Source organism: Microchirus variegatus (assembly GCF_963457635.1).
Source record: "Microchirus variegatus genome assembly, chromosome: 6".
NCBI classification, from domain to species: domain Eukaryota; kingdom Metazoa; phylum Chordata; class Actinopteri; order Pleuronectiformes; family Soleidae; genus Microchirus; species Microchirus variegatus.
The window spans coordinates 14,610,509-14,626,643 of NC_139807.1; the positions used below are offsets into that span (position 1 = coordinate 14,610,509).

At 41.3% G+C, this 16,135-nt stretch overlaps 1 protein-coding gene across 1 annotated transcript in view; it reads left to right on the top strand.

The window, feature by feature from the left end:
- The first annotated feature begins 23 nt into the window (after positions 1 to 23).
- Positions 24 to 16,135, top strand: part of atrx (ATRX chromatin remodeler) — a 32,092-nt gene continuing 15,980 nt past the window's right edge. Inside the window, exons 1-27 of the mRNA XM_083891826.1 lie at positions 24 to 149; positions 1,593 to 1,654; positions 1,772 to 1,821; positions 1,905 to 2,017; positions 2,118 to 2,198; positions 2,336 to 2,445; positions 2,564 to 2,631; positions 2,962 to 5,171; positions 6,064 to 6,133; positions 6,673 to 6,845; positions 6,939 to 7,103; positions 7,215 to 7,329; positions 7,430 to 7,526; positions 7,811 to 7,984; positions 9,013 to 9,154; positions 9,452 to 9,561; positions 10,103 to 10,249; positions 10,376 to 10,553; positions 11,465 to 11,602; positions 11,714 to 11,889; positions 11,989 to 12,106; positions 13,289 to 13,419; positions 13,664 to 13,758; positions 13,887 to 14,026; positions 14,519 to 14,672; positions 14,803 to 14,903; positions 15,971 to 16,079. Coding sequence (XP_083747952.1) covers positions 1,598 to 1,654; positions 1,772 to 1,821; positions 1,905 to 2,017; positions 2,118 to 2,198; positions 2,336 to 2,445; positions 2,564 to 2,631; positions 2,962 to 5,171; positions 6,064 to 6,133; positions 6,673 to 6,845; positions 6,939 to 7,103; positions 7,215 to 7,329; positions 7,430 to 7,526; positions 7,811 to 7,984; positions 9,013 to 9,154; positions 9,452 to 9,561; positions 10,103 to 10,249; positions 10,376 to 10,553; positions 11,465 to 11,602; positions 11,714 to 11,889; positions 11,989 to 12,106; positions 13,289 to 13,419; positions 13,664 to 13,758; positions 13,887 to 14,026; positions 14,519 to 14,672; positions 14,803 to 14,903; positions 15,971 to 16,079 — 5,222 coding nt within the window. The 5' untranslated portion in view covers positions 24 to 149; positions 1,593 to 1,597. The remainder of the gene's footprint in view (positions 150 to 1,592; positions 1,655 to 1,771; positions 1,822 to 1,904; positions 2,018 to 2,117; positions 2,199 to 2,335; positions 2,446 to 2,563; positions 2,632 to 2,961; positions 5,172 to 6,063; positions 6,134 to 6,672; positions 6,846 to 6,938; positions 7,104 to 7,214; positions 7,330 to 7,429; positions 7,527 to 7,810; positions 7,985 to 9,012; positions 9,155 to 9,451; positions 9,562 to 10,102; positions 10,250 to 10,375; positions 10,554 to 11,464; positions 11,603 to 11,713; positions 11,890 to 11,988; positions 12,107 to 13,288; positions 13,420 to 13,663; positions 13,759 to 13,886; positions 14,027 to 14,518; positions 14,673 to 14,802; positions 14,904 to 15,970; positions 16,080 to 16,135) is intronic.

The following is a 16,135-nucleotide window of genomic DNA, read 5'->3' on the forward strand; positions in this document are numbered from 1 at the left end:
TGGCTTTGTCTGCCCTGACCGGAGTTGTTTCGGTATTCACGGGCTTTTCTCGCCATCGTATCGCAAATTCGACCGAACTATTTCCTTTACAAAACAACAAAGATCAAACGCGCTTCGGGCCCTCGAGAAATGACGGCGGCGATCGGCAGGTAGGAGCGCAGTTTCATGTGTTTGTTTGCACAAGTCATTTCACGTTGATTACTGTGCCGCTTCCACTGTAGGCGAACCGGGCCAATTTAGCAACCTATGCTAGCCGAGTTGTAGCTAGCGACTAGCTGCGCAACCGGCAACATACAAGTTCGTACACACACAAATGTAGCGGCACATATGCGCATTCGAGGGTGTTGTCAGTGCGGTTGTGTTTATAAAAAATGTGATTTTTGTGCCTATATAATGCGTTGTTTTTTTGCTGTATGCAAATGTTGGATTGCTACTTCGGATGCAGCTAGGAAGTGACAGGCTGCGATAACTGCGCTGTTAGGTTCGCGCCATGGTATCGTCGCAGGCACGGAAGGCCTGTGGATGCATTTTTCGGTGCATCTCATGTACTAAATCATGCATACATTAGTCATGTTGCAGGAATGTCTGAGTAGTGAGAACGACTACTCTGGGTAAGCGACAACGGCTAAACCCGCTAATGTTAGCAGCGTCAACTTGTGTTTAGCATCCCCGAGTTCCTGTGTTGTCTAAACAGTGGAAGACGAACGTCCGAGCCGCAAATGCACGAGTGGGAGTTGTTAGTTGGTGCTCTGTTTTTAAGGAATGACACTAGGTTTTGGACACATTTTAGGCCTGGCTACTGCGAGAAGGACTGAATGAAAGCGGAACACATCTTTCGGCGATCTAATCATCACATTACGATGACGCTGAACGGCCGTTAAACTGGGTTACCTCTGTCAGTGTAATGTGCTGCAAATAAATGCACGTGTTTTACGCAGGTAGCGCACCGCTAGGCTCCATTACGGTATTACAATATTTTATCAGCGTATTTTTTCCATTGTTGTTTTCTCTCTGAATCGGGTTATGCTCGTGTCTTTCTCGGAGACCATAAACTCGGCCGCTGTCAACCGCCTCCACCCCGTTTTTTTAATAGACATAATAAATAATGAGCAGTTTGAGTAACTGATGAAAACAATATCGTAGAGCGTTACTTTAGAATATCTTGGATATGTATTACAGATTTAGCGGCAACTAACGGTTATTTTCATAATCAATTAATCTGTCGGTTCAGTTTTTGTGATTTATTTATTATATGGAGCAATGAAACTGGACAAGAAGCTGATTTAAAAACACTGGAAATTAAACACAGACTGACAAAGACAACAACTTTTGTAGTTTAACATTCTTTCATGTTAAAGGAAAACAAACGAGCTTTAGCACTTATCACTATTTAAATAAAGAAATGCTCAACATGTAGTGTGAAGTGCTGATCAGCACCTGGACAGTAAACAAAACATATTGGTAGTATTGTTGTTTTGCATGTTAACAGTAAATGCACAATATTGTTTTATATATTTAATCTAATCTCTAATTGTGGTACAATGAGTATTGATATGTCATTAACGGAAACAAACCTTGAAATGTCTCTCCAGGTAATATGAGTCTGGCATCTTCTGATTCAAACCTTAATCAAATGGCAGAAAAAGCAGAGGAGGTGAGTATGCAGCTACTTCGCTGTCAAATAATGCACTTACAGCTGTGTGTTGACAATATATATTGTTTATAATTGCCATTGTAGTAGTAGTAACATTATTTTTTAAATCCCTGTCAGCCTGGTAGCTCAACAGAAAACATGAAGCCCTCCTCTTCTCGCAGCAGGAGGTGAGTGCCAGCCTTCTTAAATGTTTTTTTTTTTAGTTTGTTCCAAAGTATATCTCACAGACATTGTTTAAAATTTGTTTTAGGAAGCCAACTACTGTAGCTAAGCACACTGGACCTAATGACTCCGACACCTCAGCTGGAAGTGAAAATGAAGGTGCAAGCTCTGACAATCCTTCAGACAATAACACATCTAAAGGTATGACCCATTGAGTCACTGAATTTACCATAGAAATCCATTCTGGCTGTGGCTGCATTGTTCATGCTTAATCGGACGCTGATACGCTTTCTTTCTTTAGGCACTTTAGTGATGAGGCCAGCTGGCAATGACAATAAAGGTGCCATGAAACTCAGAGTGGATTTTAAACCTAAAAATACTGGTAGGTTTATTACATTATTTAGAAAACATTGTGCTTTTGTTGCATGGATCTTCATGAATGAGTAATAAATGATGTAGGTAGTGAGGAAAAAGTGGAAGAGAAGATCAGCTGATTTTATATTTTTGTTCTTATAACAGATGATGCCCTGCAGAAGAAGGTTAACTGTACTGCGTGTGGAAAACAAGTAAACCAGTTCCAGCGGAACTCTGTGTATGAACATCCTGCACTCAAAGTCCTTATTTGCAAGGTAGGGACACCCCCAAACGCATATATGTAATTATTTTACATTAATGACATTTCTTTGAACCTTCCTCCTGACCTTTCTGACAATTTATCAGTGATCATATCCATTGCTTTTCCTATAGTCATGCTACAAGTATTACACAAGTGATGACATCAGCAGAGACTCTGATGGGATGGATGAACAGTGCAGGTATACAACAAACACCCCAACAAAAAAAGTACAATGATGTATTTGCCAAATATACAATAAATATGTTGCATACATGTCACAAAACAGAACAGATGACACGTACTGTATATAAAAAACACAACTTGCATACATAATATATATTGATGTGTGAATGACCCTTTTAAAAGTGTCATTCAATGAAATGTTTACATGTTTTCATTACGGTTTGTATTTTGACATCTGCTTGTTTCAGTCATACATTTTTCCTTGGTCTTTGCTGATAATTTTGGAAAAGTTAATGTTCAAATTCTTTATTTGCTTTATGGACTAAAATACATTTCTCCCTTGCAGGTGGTGTGCTGAAGGAGGAAAACTCATCTGCTGTGATTACTGCAACAATGCTTTTTGCAAGAAGTGCATTTTGCGCAACCTGGGCAGGAAGGAGCTGTCAGTCATTACTGATGAGAACTCAAAATGGCACTGCTATGTCTGTAGGTCTGAGCCCCTTCAGGATCTGGCCTCTAAATGCCATCTTATTATGGAAGAACAGAAAGTTGTGCAAAATAAGCAACGGAAATCAGATAAAACAGAGGAACGTGAACCCAAGAGACACAAGAATAAATCAGGTAATGAGCACAAAGTGGTTGTCAATGGAAAAGAACACATAGAACCCACAGGGACTATGTCGTTTACCTACAAAAAACTGCAGGTACCCAAAGAACTCATAAAGAAAACAAAAAAACTTGTTGAAACTACAACTGGTCTCAACAATACATTCATCCAGTTCATTCAGCAGTCAGCTGAGGATCAGGGAGATAAATCTATCAGGTTTCGGCATTTGAGAGCATTCCAGGCCGTACTTACTGATTTGAAGAAGGCCCACAGTGCTTTGGAGGAGGCTTTGGAGCCCGAGTTTAGAAGCATGGAGTTGCAGAATGGGAATGAAGGGCAACGCATTGTGAAAAAGACTACTAGTCCCATGGCTGTTGTAAAAAATGCTGCTGTTGATGCTGACGCACCTGAGGAACTAGACCAGAACATGGATGAGGATCCAGACCAAAATGTGGCTGAAGATCAAGATCAGGAGATGGCTGAGGATCTGGATCAGGAAGTGGCTGAGGATCTGGATCAGGAGGTGGCTGATGATTTGGATCAGGAGGTGGCTGAGGATTTGGATCAGGAGGTGGCTGAGGATTTGGATCAGGAATTGGCTGAGGATCCGGATCAGGAGGTGGCTGAGGATCCGGATGAGGAGGTGGATGAGGATTCGGACCAGAAGCTGGATCAAGGGCCAGAACGGGTTCTGGACCAGGAGCCAGACGAGGAGGAGCATGATGAGAGTGTGGTGGACAAGGATCAAGTTTCAAGTCCGTCTGAAATGAAAGACAGCCAAACAGAAATTGATGAAACCAAAAAGACGATAAAAACTGAGGCCTGCGACGATGGACTCGTGTCAGGTGGGGAAATTTCCTTGGATCACGACATCATGTCTGTGCCCCCCTCTGTTCCTGAAGAACTTTTTCAGATGGTGGAGAGTCTTGCAGATTCCACCATGCTCTCACAGAGTGACACAGATCCAAACACAGACACTGATGCAAGATCAAATAGAAACTCAGACTCTAAAAACCCGCAGCCTAAGGTAAAGAACCTTATAGTCAAACTGACTCCCGTACCAGTCGTGACAACCCGAAGTCCAAGGTCCTCCAGGTCCTTAAGCAGAGAAAAGGGTGAAGTGCAGAAAAAGTGTAAAGAAGAAAGAGAGAAGAAGGAGAAGTCTGCTGATACAGTAGACAGGGCTGAAAGCCCACCTGCTAGCCGTCGCGCTAGCAGAGTAAAGACCACCCCCTTGAGGAAGCAGGCTGAGAACAATTGCAAGGAAGAGTCCTCTGATTCAGAATCTGAGGAAGATGGTAAAGAAAAGGCCAAACCATCCACAAAATCCAGTAACTCAAAAAAAGAGGATAAAAAGCAGACCAAGGCTTCAGTAGAAACGACTGTGGACTCTGACTCGGATGAAGTTCCTCACATATTGCTAGAAAAAGCTGCAGAAGGCCACAGTTCAGAGGAGGAACAGGGAGGCACGAGTGCTAAAAAGCGTTTATTTAAGCAAAACAACACGGTCTCAGAGAGTGCAGACAAAGCATCCAAACGAAAAAGGAAGTCTGATAGCTCAGATTCGGGTGAGGAGAAGAAGAGTAAGAAGACTTCCAAGAAGAAGAAACAAAACTCCAACTCCTCCAACTCTGACTCAGAGACGAAAGGTAAAGTAAGCACAGCAAAGAGAAGATCAAGCCGTGTTAAGAAACAAGATGAAGCAAAGGAGGAAGATAAAAACTCACCTGAGGGGAAGGCAGCGGACCGGAAAAGGTCTTATGAGAAAAAGTGTAAGAGAAGGAGCTCCAGATCATCAACCCTCAAGCTGAAGTCATCATCCAGTGATGATGATGATGAGGAACAGCAGGATGAAGGTGGCTCTGGAGAGGACAGCGACGAGCAAAAGATCAAGCCAATCGTGGAGGAAAATGTGCTGGGAGGCAACGGACCCTTCCATCAGTCCTCAGGTGAGTTAATGTGACAGGGCCAAGTGTAATGTGGCATCTGGATAATTAACACACTTTGGTCAACTTGAAAGAAAATAAAGTTCGTAGAGCAAAAGGTTAATTTGTGATTAGACTTGCATGCTAAGATAAGAAGATTGATCTACCTGTCATTTCTGTGCTGAAAGTAAAATCTCTAAAATCTTAAAATCTAATAAATGTAAAATGTTGCTGGTTTTTTTTAGGAACACGAGACGGCAAATGTTAAAAAATGTTGATCACTGTTTCCCAGACCTCAAAATGATTTCAAATGTCATCTCCGCAAACCAAAATTATTAAACTTTAATGATTTGTTGAAGAAAAAAAACCCAGAAAATATATAAAAAAAATCAGAGTGCTTATAATATTACAAAAACGCCACTCATTTTGAGTGTCAAAATTGGTAGTTGAAATATGATTGCAGCCGTATAGGCAAGCATGGAAAGGTTCATTATCTGTACACGGGTGCACAGCTTTAAATCACACCTGACATACACCTGTGTCACCAGTGACCATTTGTAGTCAATTCTCCAGATGCAAATGTCATTTCTGTTTGTAAAGAAGTTTTTACCTTGTCTGACTATACAGAGTGGCCTGATTTTTGTTGGTCGGTGTGTATTGGCATGCAAGTGAAAGAGAATCAATGCAATCGAAGAAAAAAAGAACAGAATAAGATACTGTTAATGTTAATGCTGTGGCAGTGGCCACAAATCATTCAGTGTATTGAAAGGCTATGTCAAGTGTAAAAAATACAGTTGTTTTTTATGAAATTCCAGTGCATTGATGTGGCCATGATGATTAACACCTTGTCTGAACAGAATCAAACTGTTATTGTTAAGTTCTTATAGTAATGTATGCATATATTTCTGATGTGTAGGCGACGAAGTCGAAGGTAAAGAAGACTCTCAGGTTGGTGAAGAGGATTACGATGACGATCCTGAAAACAGGTACATGCTTAAAACTGTTGTGCGTAACTTTTAAATATATGGAAATTTCACATGTTGCATTTAAACCATTGCCACATGAGTTGACACAATGCTGTTTAAGCGTACCAGCTCCATGTGACTCTCACTATGCTTCTGCACAGTTTCACAGTGTTTAGATGTTGTCGTCCAGTGATTGCACTGCACAAAGGGAACAATTCTTTTTATGTCATGACAGTTGCAGTCAGCACCAACGTTGTTCTAGATAAATGAGATGGCAGCAAACCGGAGCATGACTGAAGACAAAGAAGAGCACACAACAATTTGCAGTAGTTGAAGAATATTATTTAAAAAAACACTGTCGCTGGTGTATATACACACATGCTCCCTCACTCAGGCCTGATATTATTGGTATAGGTATTATTACATAATTAAATATTGCATTTTAAGCCTTGGTTATGTAAAACAAACCACACGGTTTTTATGTTGTTCTTTTTGAGGCTGCAGTGGTTTGTTTTATTTCCATTGTTAATCTTGTGATTTTCTTTATTTTCTCTTTAAAGGATTGCAAAGAAAATGCTTCTAGCCCAAATAAAATCCAACTATTCTTCGGGAGCAGAGAGTTCTTCTGATAATGAAGGAGCAGATAAGGATGAAAAGTCCTCCAAAAAAGCAAAACAAGAGGCTGATGATGATGACGATGATGAAGATGACGACCAAGAAGAAGAGCAGCAAGGTACCGTGCATTTGCTGATACTGGCTTTTTTCCCCCCCAAATAAGCCTTTTCTTGTGTTTTTGTAATTTATTGGTTTTTCCTCCTCTTTTTAGATGATGACAATTCAGGTGATTCAAGTTCAGACATCGAAGTGAAGAAACAAGGCCGCCGCCATAAACTGCTTCGTCATAAACTCTCACTGAGTGAAGGTGAATCAGGAGAGGATAAAGCTTCTAAAAAAGAGAAGGGCAAAGGTGGCAAGAAGTCGAAGCAAAAAGGTTCATATTCAACTTTATTTCATGTGCTCTGTATGTTATATTAAAAATGTACACGCTTATGTGAAATTTGAACCTGGCAAACAACCTGTTATTTGGTCTTTTGACTCTCAGCGGACAGCGACGACTCTGCGGACTCGGACTTTGAGAATTCAGAGTCCAGTGAAGAGTCGGCAGTAAGCGAGGAGGTCAGTGAATCGGAGAATGACGGGAAGCGTCGAAAGACGAGGTAAGAAAACGGAGCGTCCAACCAAATGTGGCAAATTATTTCCCTGCCACTCAATCTAGAGTAATCTCATGTTCTTATTCGTGTTCTGCTTTATTTGTAGAGCCGCGAAGAAGAAGGACGACGAGAAGCGGAGTTACAAGCAGAAGAAGAAGCGGCGTAGAATCAAAGTTCAGGATTCCTCCTCCAGCAATGAGAAGGTGTTTAAAATGTCATGATTGATAAAGATATACCTGAACTGTTTGAACTTGTTTTTCCCTACATGCCAGGTGCAGGAGAAGGACCAAAATAACATTTACTAGTCAAGTCAAACATGACACACAAAATGTTATTTGAACTCACCCCTGAGGCTGTTTTGTGGGGATTATAATGATACCATGAAGGAATCATGGGGTTGCTTGGCTGTTGAGCATAGGACGTGTTGTGTTTTTTTTTTCATGTGGGCTGAAGATCTAAAGGCTGAACTTCATGTTCATTTTCACAGAGTGGGGAAGAAGGTGATGACGACGATAAAGACGGACACAAAGGACGCAAAAAGCTTCGCAAAATCTTGAAGGATGACAAGCTGCGGACAGAGACGAGAGATGCTTTGAAAGAGGAGGAGGATAGACGGAAACGCATATCCGAGAGGGAGGCACTCAGGGATAAACTTCGAGAGGTAAAGTACCAATGTTAACGCGAAACACAGGTTGTATCTTACTGATACGTCGTATATATAAAAAAAAACATTTTAAACTTAACTTTTTGAACTTAAGTTAATCTTCTCTAAACCTTTGAATGCATATGTCCAGATTTTCAATGTTTCAGTACTTATTGAATAACATGATGTTCTCTAACAAGGTGATTAACCGCAAAAATCACAACAACTGACTGGAGTAGTGGTTAAATTCTCATTGAAGATTTGAAAGTTCTGGATCAATGACCATTTTTATTCAAACAGTCCTCTTCACCATGTTGTTCAAATGTTGACATCATGAGACCAAGACAACACTTTAAAATTTATCAAGTTATTGAGACATTGACATTTTTTGTTGGTATTGCCACCACTGTTGTTAGCTCTTGTTTGAGATAAAGAAATTACCATTTCATCCTTCTACAATGCCTTGCTTTCATATGTACAGTATATTACAGTATTGTGTTTCGAGTGAGAACAGTACATTTACTTGGTGGTTCGGCCGTGCGCTGTGCTCCGTGGCCCCGTCAGCGAGATACGTAGTGTGACGTACCAGTGTGCGAACAACCACATCGTGCAGCTGTTTTTTTTTCTTTGGCTCAGTTTGTGGCCGTTTGCCTCAACAGTACATCAAGCTTTGTATGAGAATAGAGTGCGGTGTTGAAGAAACACCGGTCATGCTTTTCTGTTGCCCAATTGGCAGATTATTGCGGGTCTAGCTTCATCTGTACCATACTCTGGTAAAACGAAACGCGCCAAAATGTGTGCGTCTTACTCTGTAATCTCACATATTGGCATTATGCTCTGGCATGTGTGGTCCTTAATTTAAATTTAGTCAACCTTGAAACCATTGTTCATAAGAAGTTAGTGAATCATATAATCGAATGGTACACTCGTGTACCATTTGTCTGTGTGTGTATATAGAGGTAGTAAACTTGAAAAAGCTCGACTTTGAGTATTAGGATACAAGAAAAGTTGTCAAATCAAAATCCTTGACTCTGATCTTTCTTCAGGTGATTGTGGTGAAGGAGACTTCCGAGATGACATGTCCCATCACCACCAAACTGGTTCTGGATGAGGATGAAGAAACCAAGGAGCCCATGGTGCAGGTGCACAGGAACCTTGTCACGAAGCTGAAACCTCACCAGGTTGATGGTAAGTACAGGACTGGAAACACTATGCATTTCATGTGTTCAGATGCATGTCTATGCATGACCAAATGTGCATACAGTGTATGGCCATGGTTCTATTCATACTAAATTAAGGGTCTGTGTTAGAGAAGCATTCTGGGCTTGCATACTCAAACTTACATTCCATTTTAGAAGGGGTGGACTCTTGCCAGGACTTTGTTCCTGTTTATTGTCCTTTGTACGTTTGAGGGAAAGGGTTGTACCTATGTGGGTAATGCAAAATGCAATTTCACTAATCCGGCTTCTTTGTGTTTTGTTCCAGGGGTGCAGTTCATGTGGGACTGCTGCTGTGAATCTATGAAGAAGATTGAAAAGTCTGCTGGCTCTGGCTGTATTCTTGCTCACTGTATGGGCCTGGGAAAAACTCTGCAGGTAAAGAGGAGAGAGAGCAAGCAGATTTTAAACTAAAACTGCACAAATTTAAATGACAAAGAAAGGTAGAGAAAAAAAACTATCACTGTAATGCTCACCTCTATGTACAGGGCTTGAGAAATTTATTGGACCACCACCCAAAGCCATAGCTGCCCTAAATTAACAGCATTGGTAGTATTTAGAAGCCATTTAGCCCAAATGATATTTTTAATGCTAAATTATAAATATTTGAATGTTCAAATGTACTGTTTTACAAAAAAACACAAGAAAATAGTTATTTCACGATCAAGATGTCAAAAATTGTTATGCTTAATTTATGACTTCTCCGAGAAGCCCAGTGAGCTGACTCAAATGTGGGTATAAAATGGTGAATTAAGTTCATTTGGATCTTTAGTTTTTTTAAAGATGTCTAAAATTGTTATTTTCTAATTTTTGTATGGTTTCTATTTTGTCTGTAAGGACTGGTACAGTTCGAAAAAAAGAGTGGAGCCTGACTTGGTTGTCATTCTGGTTAACTGTAAGCTTCTTTTTTGCCCTGTAGGTGGTGACATTCCTTCACACTTTGCTCCTTTGTGAGAAGCTTGAGTTCACCACAGCTCTGGTGGTTTGTCCCCTGAACACTGTCCTGAATTGGCTCAATGAGTTTGAGAAGTGGCAAGAAGGAATGAAAGACGAGGAGAGTTTAGAGGTGATGTATTATTTTATCTGTGACTTGAGTACAGTATATGTTTTTTTGTGTGTTTATTTGAACATTTGTTCTTCCATTACATCTTAAATCCATGCACACCTTAATGATCCTTTCTGTGTTTAACAGGTGACTGAGTTGGCCACAGTAAAGAGGCCACAGGAGCGTTCTTATGCTCTCCAGCAATGGCAAGAATCTGGTGGCATTATGATCATGGGCTACGAGATGTACCGAAACCTGACACAGGGCAGGAACATCAAGAGCAAAAAGCTCAAAGAGATCTTTCAGAAGACACTGGTAGATCCAGGTATTGTGCTGTGTTTGAACTGCTTGATAAAAGAGATTTAAAATTTTTCTCCTGCATTTCAGTTATGTATAGAGTTAAAAATATGATTTGGTATTTTACAACCTTGTATAAAAATCAGAAACACTAGGTGGTTTCTACTTATTTGTGTGGCACTTAATTCTTGTCACTCACCTTTTTCCTATGTCATGCAAACGGTCATACCTTATCACACTATGTGTTTAGTAGTCACCAATTCCATGTCGATGTTTCATCTTCAACACATTCTATCTTTGCACTCTTAGTTGTTTCAAATGATGCACTGACCACTTAATTACTTGCACTCCTGTTGTCTTATCAGTAGAAGTCAATTCTAAATCTTTCTCCTCAATTCTGTCAACTTCGTCAAATCCATTCTTATGCAAAACAAAGGAAAAATTGCGCAGATATAGATAATAATAATAATAAACATATTGGCAGTATATGTTGCATGCTGGAGGGTAGTTTCTGGTTGCCACAAAATTGAAAAAACTTCAGCTGGGACATAAATTAAAAATGTTGTGCAACTCTTGGTATAGTTTTACCAGGCTTTAGCTTGCTTTCTAGTAAACTTTATTTTCTTCACATTTCTATAATTCCATAATGTACATCACAATATAAATCACATACATTTTTATATTAAGCTTCAAGTTATTGAAATGTAAAGATGGGAAAGGGTCATTTTGGTTTAAATATAGTTTCTTTTTGTAAGTTGAACATGACAACTGAAGTATTATTCTGTAATGGTGTGAAAAAAACCCCTCAAAAAAACAACTACTGTTGTGACTATATTAACTAGCCTAATCACTGTCTCATAACCAATCTCTTTTCACACATATTTTCACCCATTGCTTCTCAAAAAAAAAGTTAATTATATTTTTTCTCACCTTCACTAGGTCCAGACTTGGTCATTTGTGATGAAGGTCATATCCTGAAGAACGAGGCGTCTGCAGTGTCCAAAGCAATGAACTCTATCAGGACGAGGAGGAGGGTTATTCTGACCGGAACCCCTCTGCAAAACAACCTTATTGAATGTGAGAATCCCTGCCTGTAAAAACATAGTTGTTGTCAGTCAAACAGTGAGATTCTATGTAGAAAATCCTTGTGGGGATGTATCTAAACACTCGTCTTTGTCTCCTTACCAGACCATTGCATGGTCAACTTCATCAAGGAAAACTTGCTGGGGTCAGTTAAAGAGTTCAGGAATCGCTTCATTAATCCCATCCAGAATGGTCAGTGCGCCGACTCCACATTCCAAGATGTTCGGATCATGAAGAAGAGGGCTCACATCCTCTATGAGATGCTGGCTGGCTGTGTCCAGGTAAAAAAAACAACCACAAAACCACCTGCTACAGTTGACACAGATTCTCTTTGACCACATCTGTCATCTTAAGTGTTAATTTAATGTTGCCCCCCACAGAGGAAGGACTACACTGCACTCACCAAGTTCCTGCCTCCAAAACATGAATATGTGCTGTCGATAAGAATGACACCAATCCAGTGTAAACTCTACAGGTACTACGTGGAGCACTTCACAGGTGAGGACAATGCTCTCATTGTGGTTTCACATGCAGTTTGTTTGTTTTGCTTATAAGCAAGTGATATTTAGAATGGCAGTCCCGCTTGGTCCCAACTATCCAGATTTTTTGGTGTTATGAGCAGCAAAGCCACTAGGGGCTGCTAGTGGGGCTTTAAAAGAATCAAGTCTGATTGCTTAGACACAGACTTAGCTTAGTCTTGGACTAAAACTAAATTCCATTGAAATTCCACTGGAAAACATGCATGGTCTAGGATGAGGCTAAATCTTACTGCAGGAGTGGCGTTTTGGCTGGGTGTAATTTGTCCAGACAAGGTTTTTGGATAAATGGAAGGCCTCTGGTCTCACGTATTCATGCCGTATTGTTAAGTCGTTTGGTAGACTTTGCTCTCTGAATGTGGCCCACAGTGTGTGTGTGTGTGTCTAAGAGTGGCAGCTGGCAGAGTGCCGCAGGCAGGGTTTAAGCCTAGTTTCCCACGTCTCCCTAATGAAGAGCTCTGGGAGAGAGGGAACAGAGGGTGGAGGGTGGGTGTGGGGGCATAAAGGAAGGGGAAAGACATTGCGAAGCAGAAGGGGCCAGAGGTTTTACACCAAAAGCGAAAACAAAGAACAGGAAAGCCGGTATGTAAGAAGAGGAGGAGTGATGGGGGTTGGTGGTATGTGCTGTGGCTCATTAGGCTGGGTTGTCCACGGGGCACAGTGCTGATGTTGTGTCTGAGGCTCTGGACCTCCACCACTATGTCTTTGGACCCAAGACAACCAGTCACTCTGCAGGGTGGGAATCCCCACACAAGCTCCCCACCCCTCTCCTCTGCTTCTGTTAAACCCACCATAACTATTGGCCTCCATTGAGTGCAGCACAGGTAAAATATCAGCATTTCAGCAGCCGTCACTGTAAGCCATGATCTGATTGACCTCATCACAGGACATACATTCTTAGCTTGGTGTTTCTGTCGATCAAAAGGATGACACTTGTTGCTTGGTTTGATTTGGCTTGTCTTTAGAACAACTTTACTGCAATTTGTCTATATTTAGGCAGATCGAGGTAGCGATCAAGGTTTGATTCGTGTACTGCGATTTCCACACTCGTCAGCATGCATAACGAGATTTTAGGGCATACTTTCAAGTACATAAATCAAACACGCATCCATCTTCCTCCTCAAACTCTTTCCCTTGTGTGCAGGTGTGGGGAATGCTGTGGAGGGAGGCCGGGGCCGTGCAGGGACCAAGCTCTTCCAGGATTTCCAGATGCTCAGCAGAATCTGGACCCATCCCTGGTGCCTTCAGCTGGACTACATCAGTAAAGAAAACAGGGTAAGGCCACGTAAGACGAGACTAAACCACACTAAACACTAACTCGAATACAGGGAATACAAACAAATAACACACACTGTGGGGAAGCAATAGAAAGGTAGTGCTGACAGGCCATGCACCAGGGGAGAGCAACACACATTGTTTCTGCTGCAGAGCTTTGTTTTTTCTTGTTGTGCACAATTTCTGCAGTTTGCTTGACCTGTATCGCTGCACATTTGAGCTTCACACACATGCTCTCTCGCAGGGATTCTTTGACGAGGACAGCATGGATGAGTTCATCGCCTCAGAAACGGAAGAGTCCTCTATGAGCATGACCTCTGAGGACGAGAAGTCTAAAAGGTAAAAGCAGACTCACCTCCTTCTTTTTGTGCTTTATAAGTAGAGATGACCTCATTTAGTTGCCCTTCTCTATTGCATCTGTTACTCTTGATGACCCTGGCTCTTCCACTGTTCCTCCACCCTATTAGGAAAAAGAAGGGAAAGAAGGGAAAAAAGAAGGGATCTGATGACTCTGACAGCGATGAGGTGGAGGTCATCAAGGAGTGGAACACCAGCTCTCGGGGCAAAAACGGAGAGAGCAGGTCCAGACCAGAGCCGGTCGAAGAACGTAAGTCTCGTCTAATGACCACATTGAACCGGGGTTTTATGTCTGGGACATTCCCTTAAAAATAAGTGATGCCACTCACCATTTATTTCCACACATTCAGTAAAGTAGCTTTGCAGAAGCCAGAACCTCAACTTTTGTCTGTGGATTTCCTGAAAATTTCCACTTAGAAGATTTAGAACATGAAAGCCTCTATCTTGGCACTCATGGGACTTGTATGTCAATAATGACAATAAACATAGCAAAATTTAAATCTTTTTTATATCAAAGTATTGTACTGTGGTTTTCTCTGACCCCAGTAGTCATACATGCTGATGTGTCCCTGGGCAAGAGATCTGACCCCAAGTTACTCTGACATCTCTATGTCTCTGTGGATAGAGATGTGTTTGCAGGGTAGTACTGAAATGTGCTCTTTGTTAGATTTTGTTGTTGATTTGTTGAGATTTCACTCTCATGCCATGAAGATAAATCTGTAACCTTGCACATCACAAACAGCTCGGACCACTAGCTCGACACCAGGGAGCCCCTGTGCTGCCGACTGGCACAGAGATTTTGTCACAGACGCCGACGCTGAGATTCTGGCGCACTCTGGAAAGATATCACTCCTCTTTGAGATCATGCGGATGGCAGAGGAGGTGGAGGAGAAAGTGTAAGTGTCTATATTTTCGAATGTTGTGCATTTGATCCTCAGTGTGACTAGAAGGTGCTGGGGTAGATCAAACACACATGTAGCTGTAGTGAAGGGACACTGGTCTTAACATCTGTCCTTGTCTTCTCAGGTTGGTGTTCAGTCAATCTCTAATCTCTCTGGACCTAATCGAGGATTTCCTTGAATTGGCATGCAGAGCGAAAGATGAGGAAAAAATATCACCATACAAAGGTATGTTTACGCCACTCTCATGGTGAAGGAACTGGAATTATGCTCATTCACTTTGGATGGGAGGGAGGAGGGCATTGCGTGTTGCTGAACAGCTTTATGGATTCATTGCTTTGCTTTTCTTGCATCGAATGTGACAGAAGATTAGAAATGTTGAACTTTCCAATCCGAGCATGAGTGTCGGCCGATCAGATCATGTTATCCAAATATTTTAGCAGAAGTGGTATCCAGTGAAACGCAAACGCAGCTCCTCCTTGCTGGTGTTTTTGTCAGAGTTCATCCAGCAAAGGTGGACATGGTGGACTTCATGTCATCATCACTTTAGCAACAATAGCAGCTTACGATTTCAGTTAGTGCAGCTGATGTCTTCCACTGAATCGTCTTATATTTGCCTACGCATATTTGTATTTGTAAGCTGCTCTTGATTTCATGATGTGCAGCTTTCACACACCAGTGTTTGCATAACCTGGGTTCTTATAGACTACTATGAACCCAGTGTTAATTTTTCTGGTTTAACTTTATTCAGAAACATTAACATTGCTTTGGAAAAGGTTGAAGTGTTCTCGCATGGAAATGCATGTTTTTACGCCCATAAGACTGCCCACATACAACATGCATCCTTGTAATCGTTGCTTTGCTTATTACCACTGAACACACATAGACGCACGCATACACACTGCCGCTGGTGTCAGGTCATGTTCCTAGTTAAACTTCAGCAGCTGTTTTTACTTTCATTTTGAAAATGATTAGACCTTGACTTTTTATTCTACAAAAAAATGTTTGCTCAAGGGTTTGTAATTTGTAATGAAAAGATCACAGTGCCGTAATTGGAAACATACCGAAATGTTTGTTATGAAGGCTGGTGGGGGGGCAGCCATTTTGAAGGCTAAACACGGCTGGCCTCTAACCAACACAGTCATCTATCTGATGTCTGTTAAAACCCAAACTAAGTCTTTTTGACAAGGGAAAGGCCTTGTTGATGGTGACATGTGTTGTTTTGAAGGTTTGTGGTGCAGAAATGGAGGTGGATAAGTCGTCAACACTTGTGTAACTGTAGCATATCTCTTAAGGTGAAGGCAAGTGGTACAGGAACATCGACTACTATCGTCTGGATGGATCCACTAACGCCCTTACCAGAAAAAAGTGGGCTGAAGAGTTTAATGACACCAGTAACGTAAGGTAAAAATGCCCTATTATAGTTAACAGCACAACAAAAATCATCGACTGATGGAAAC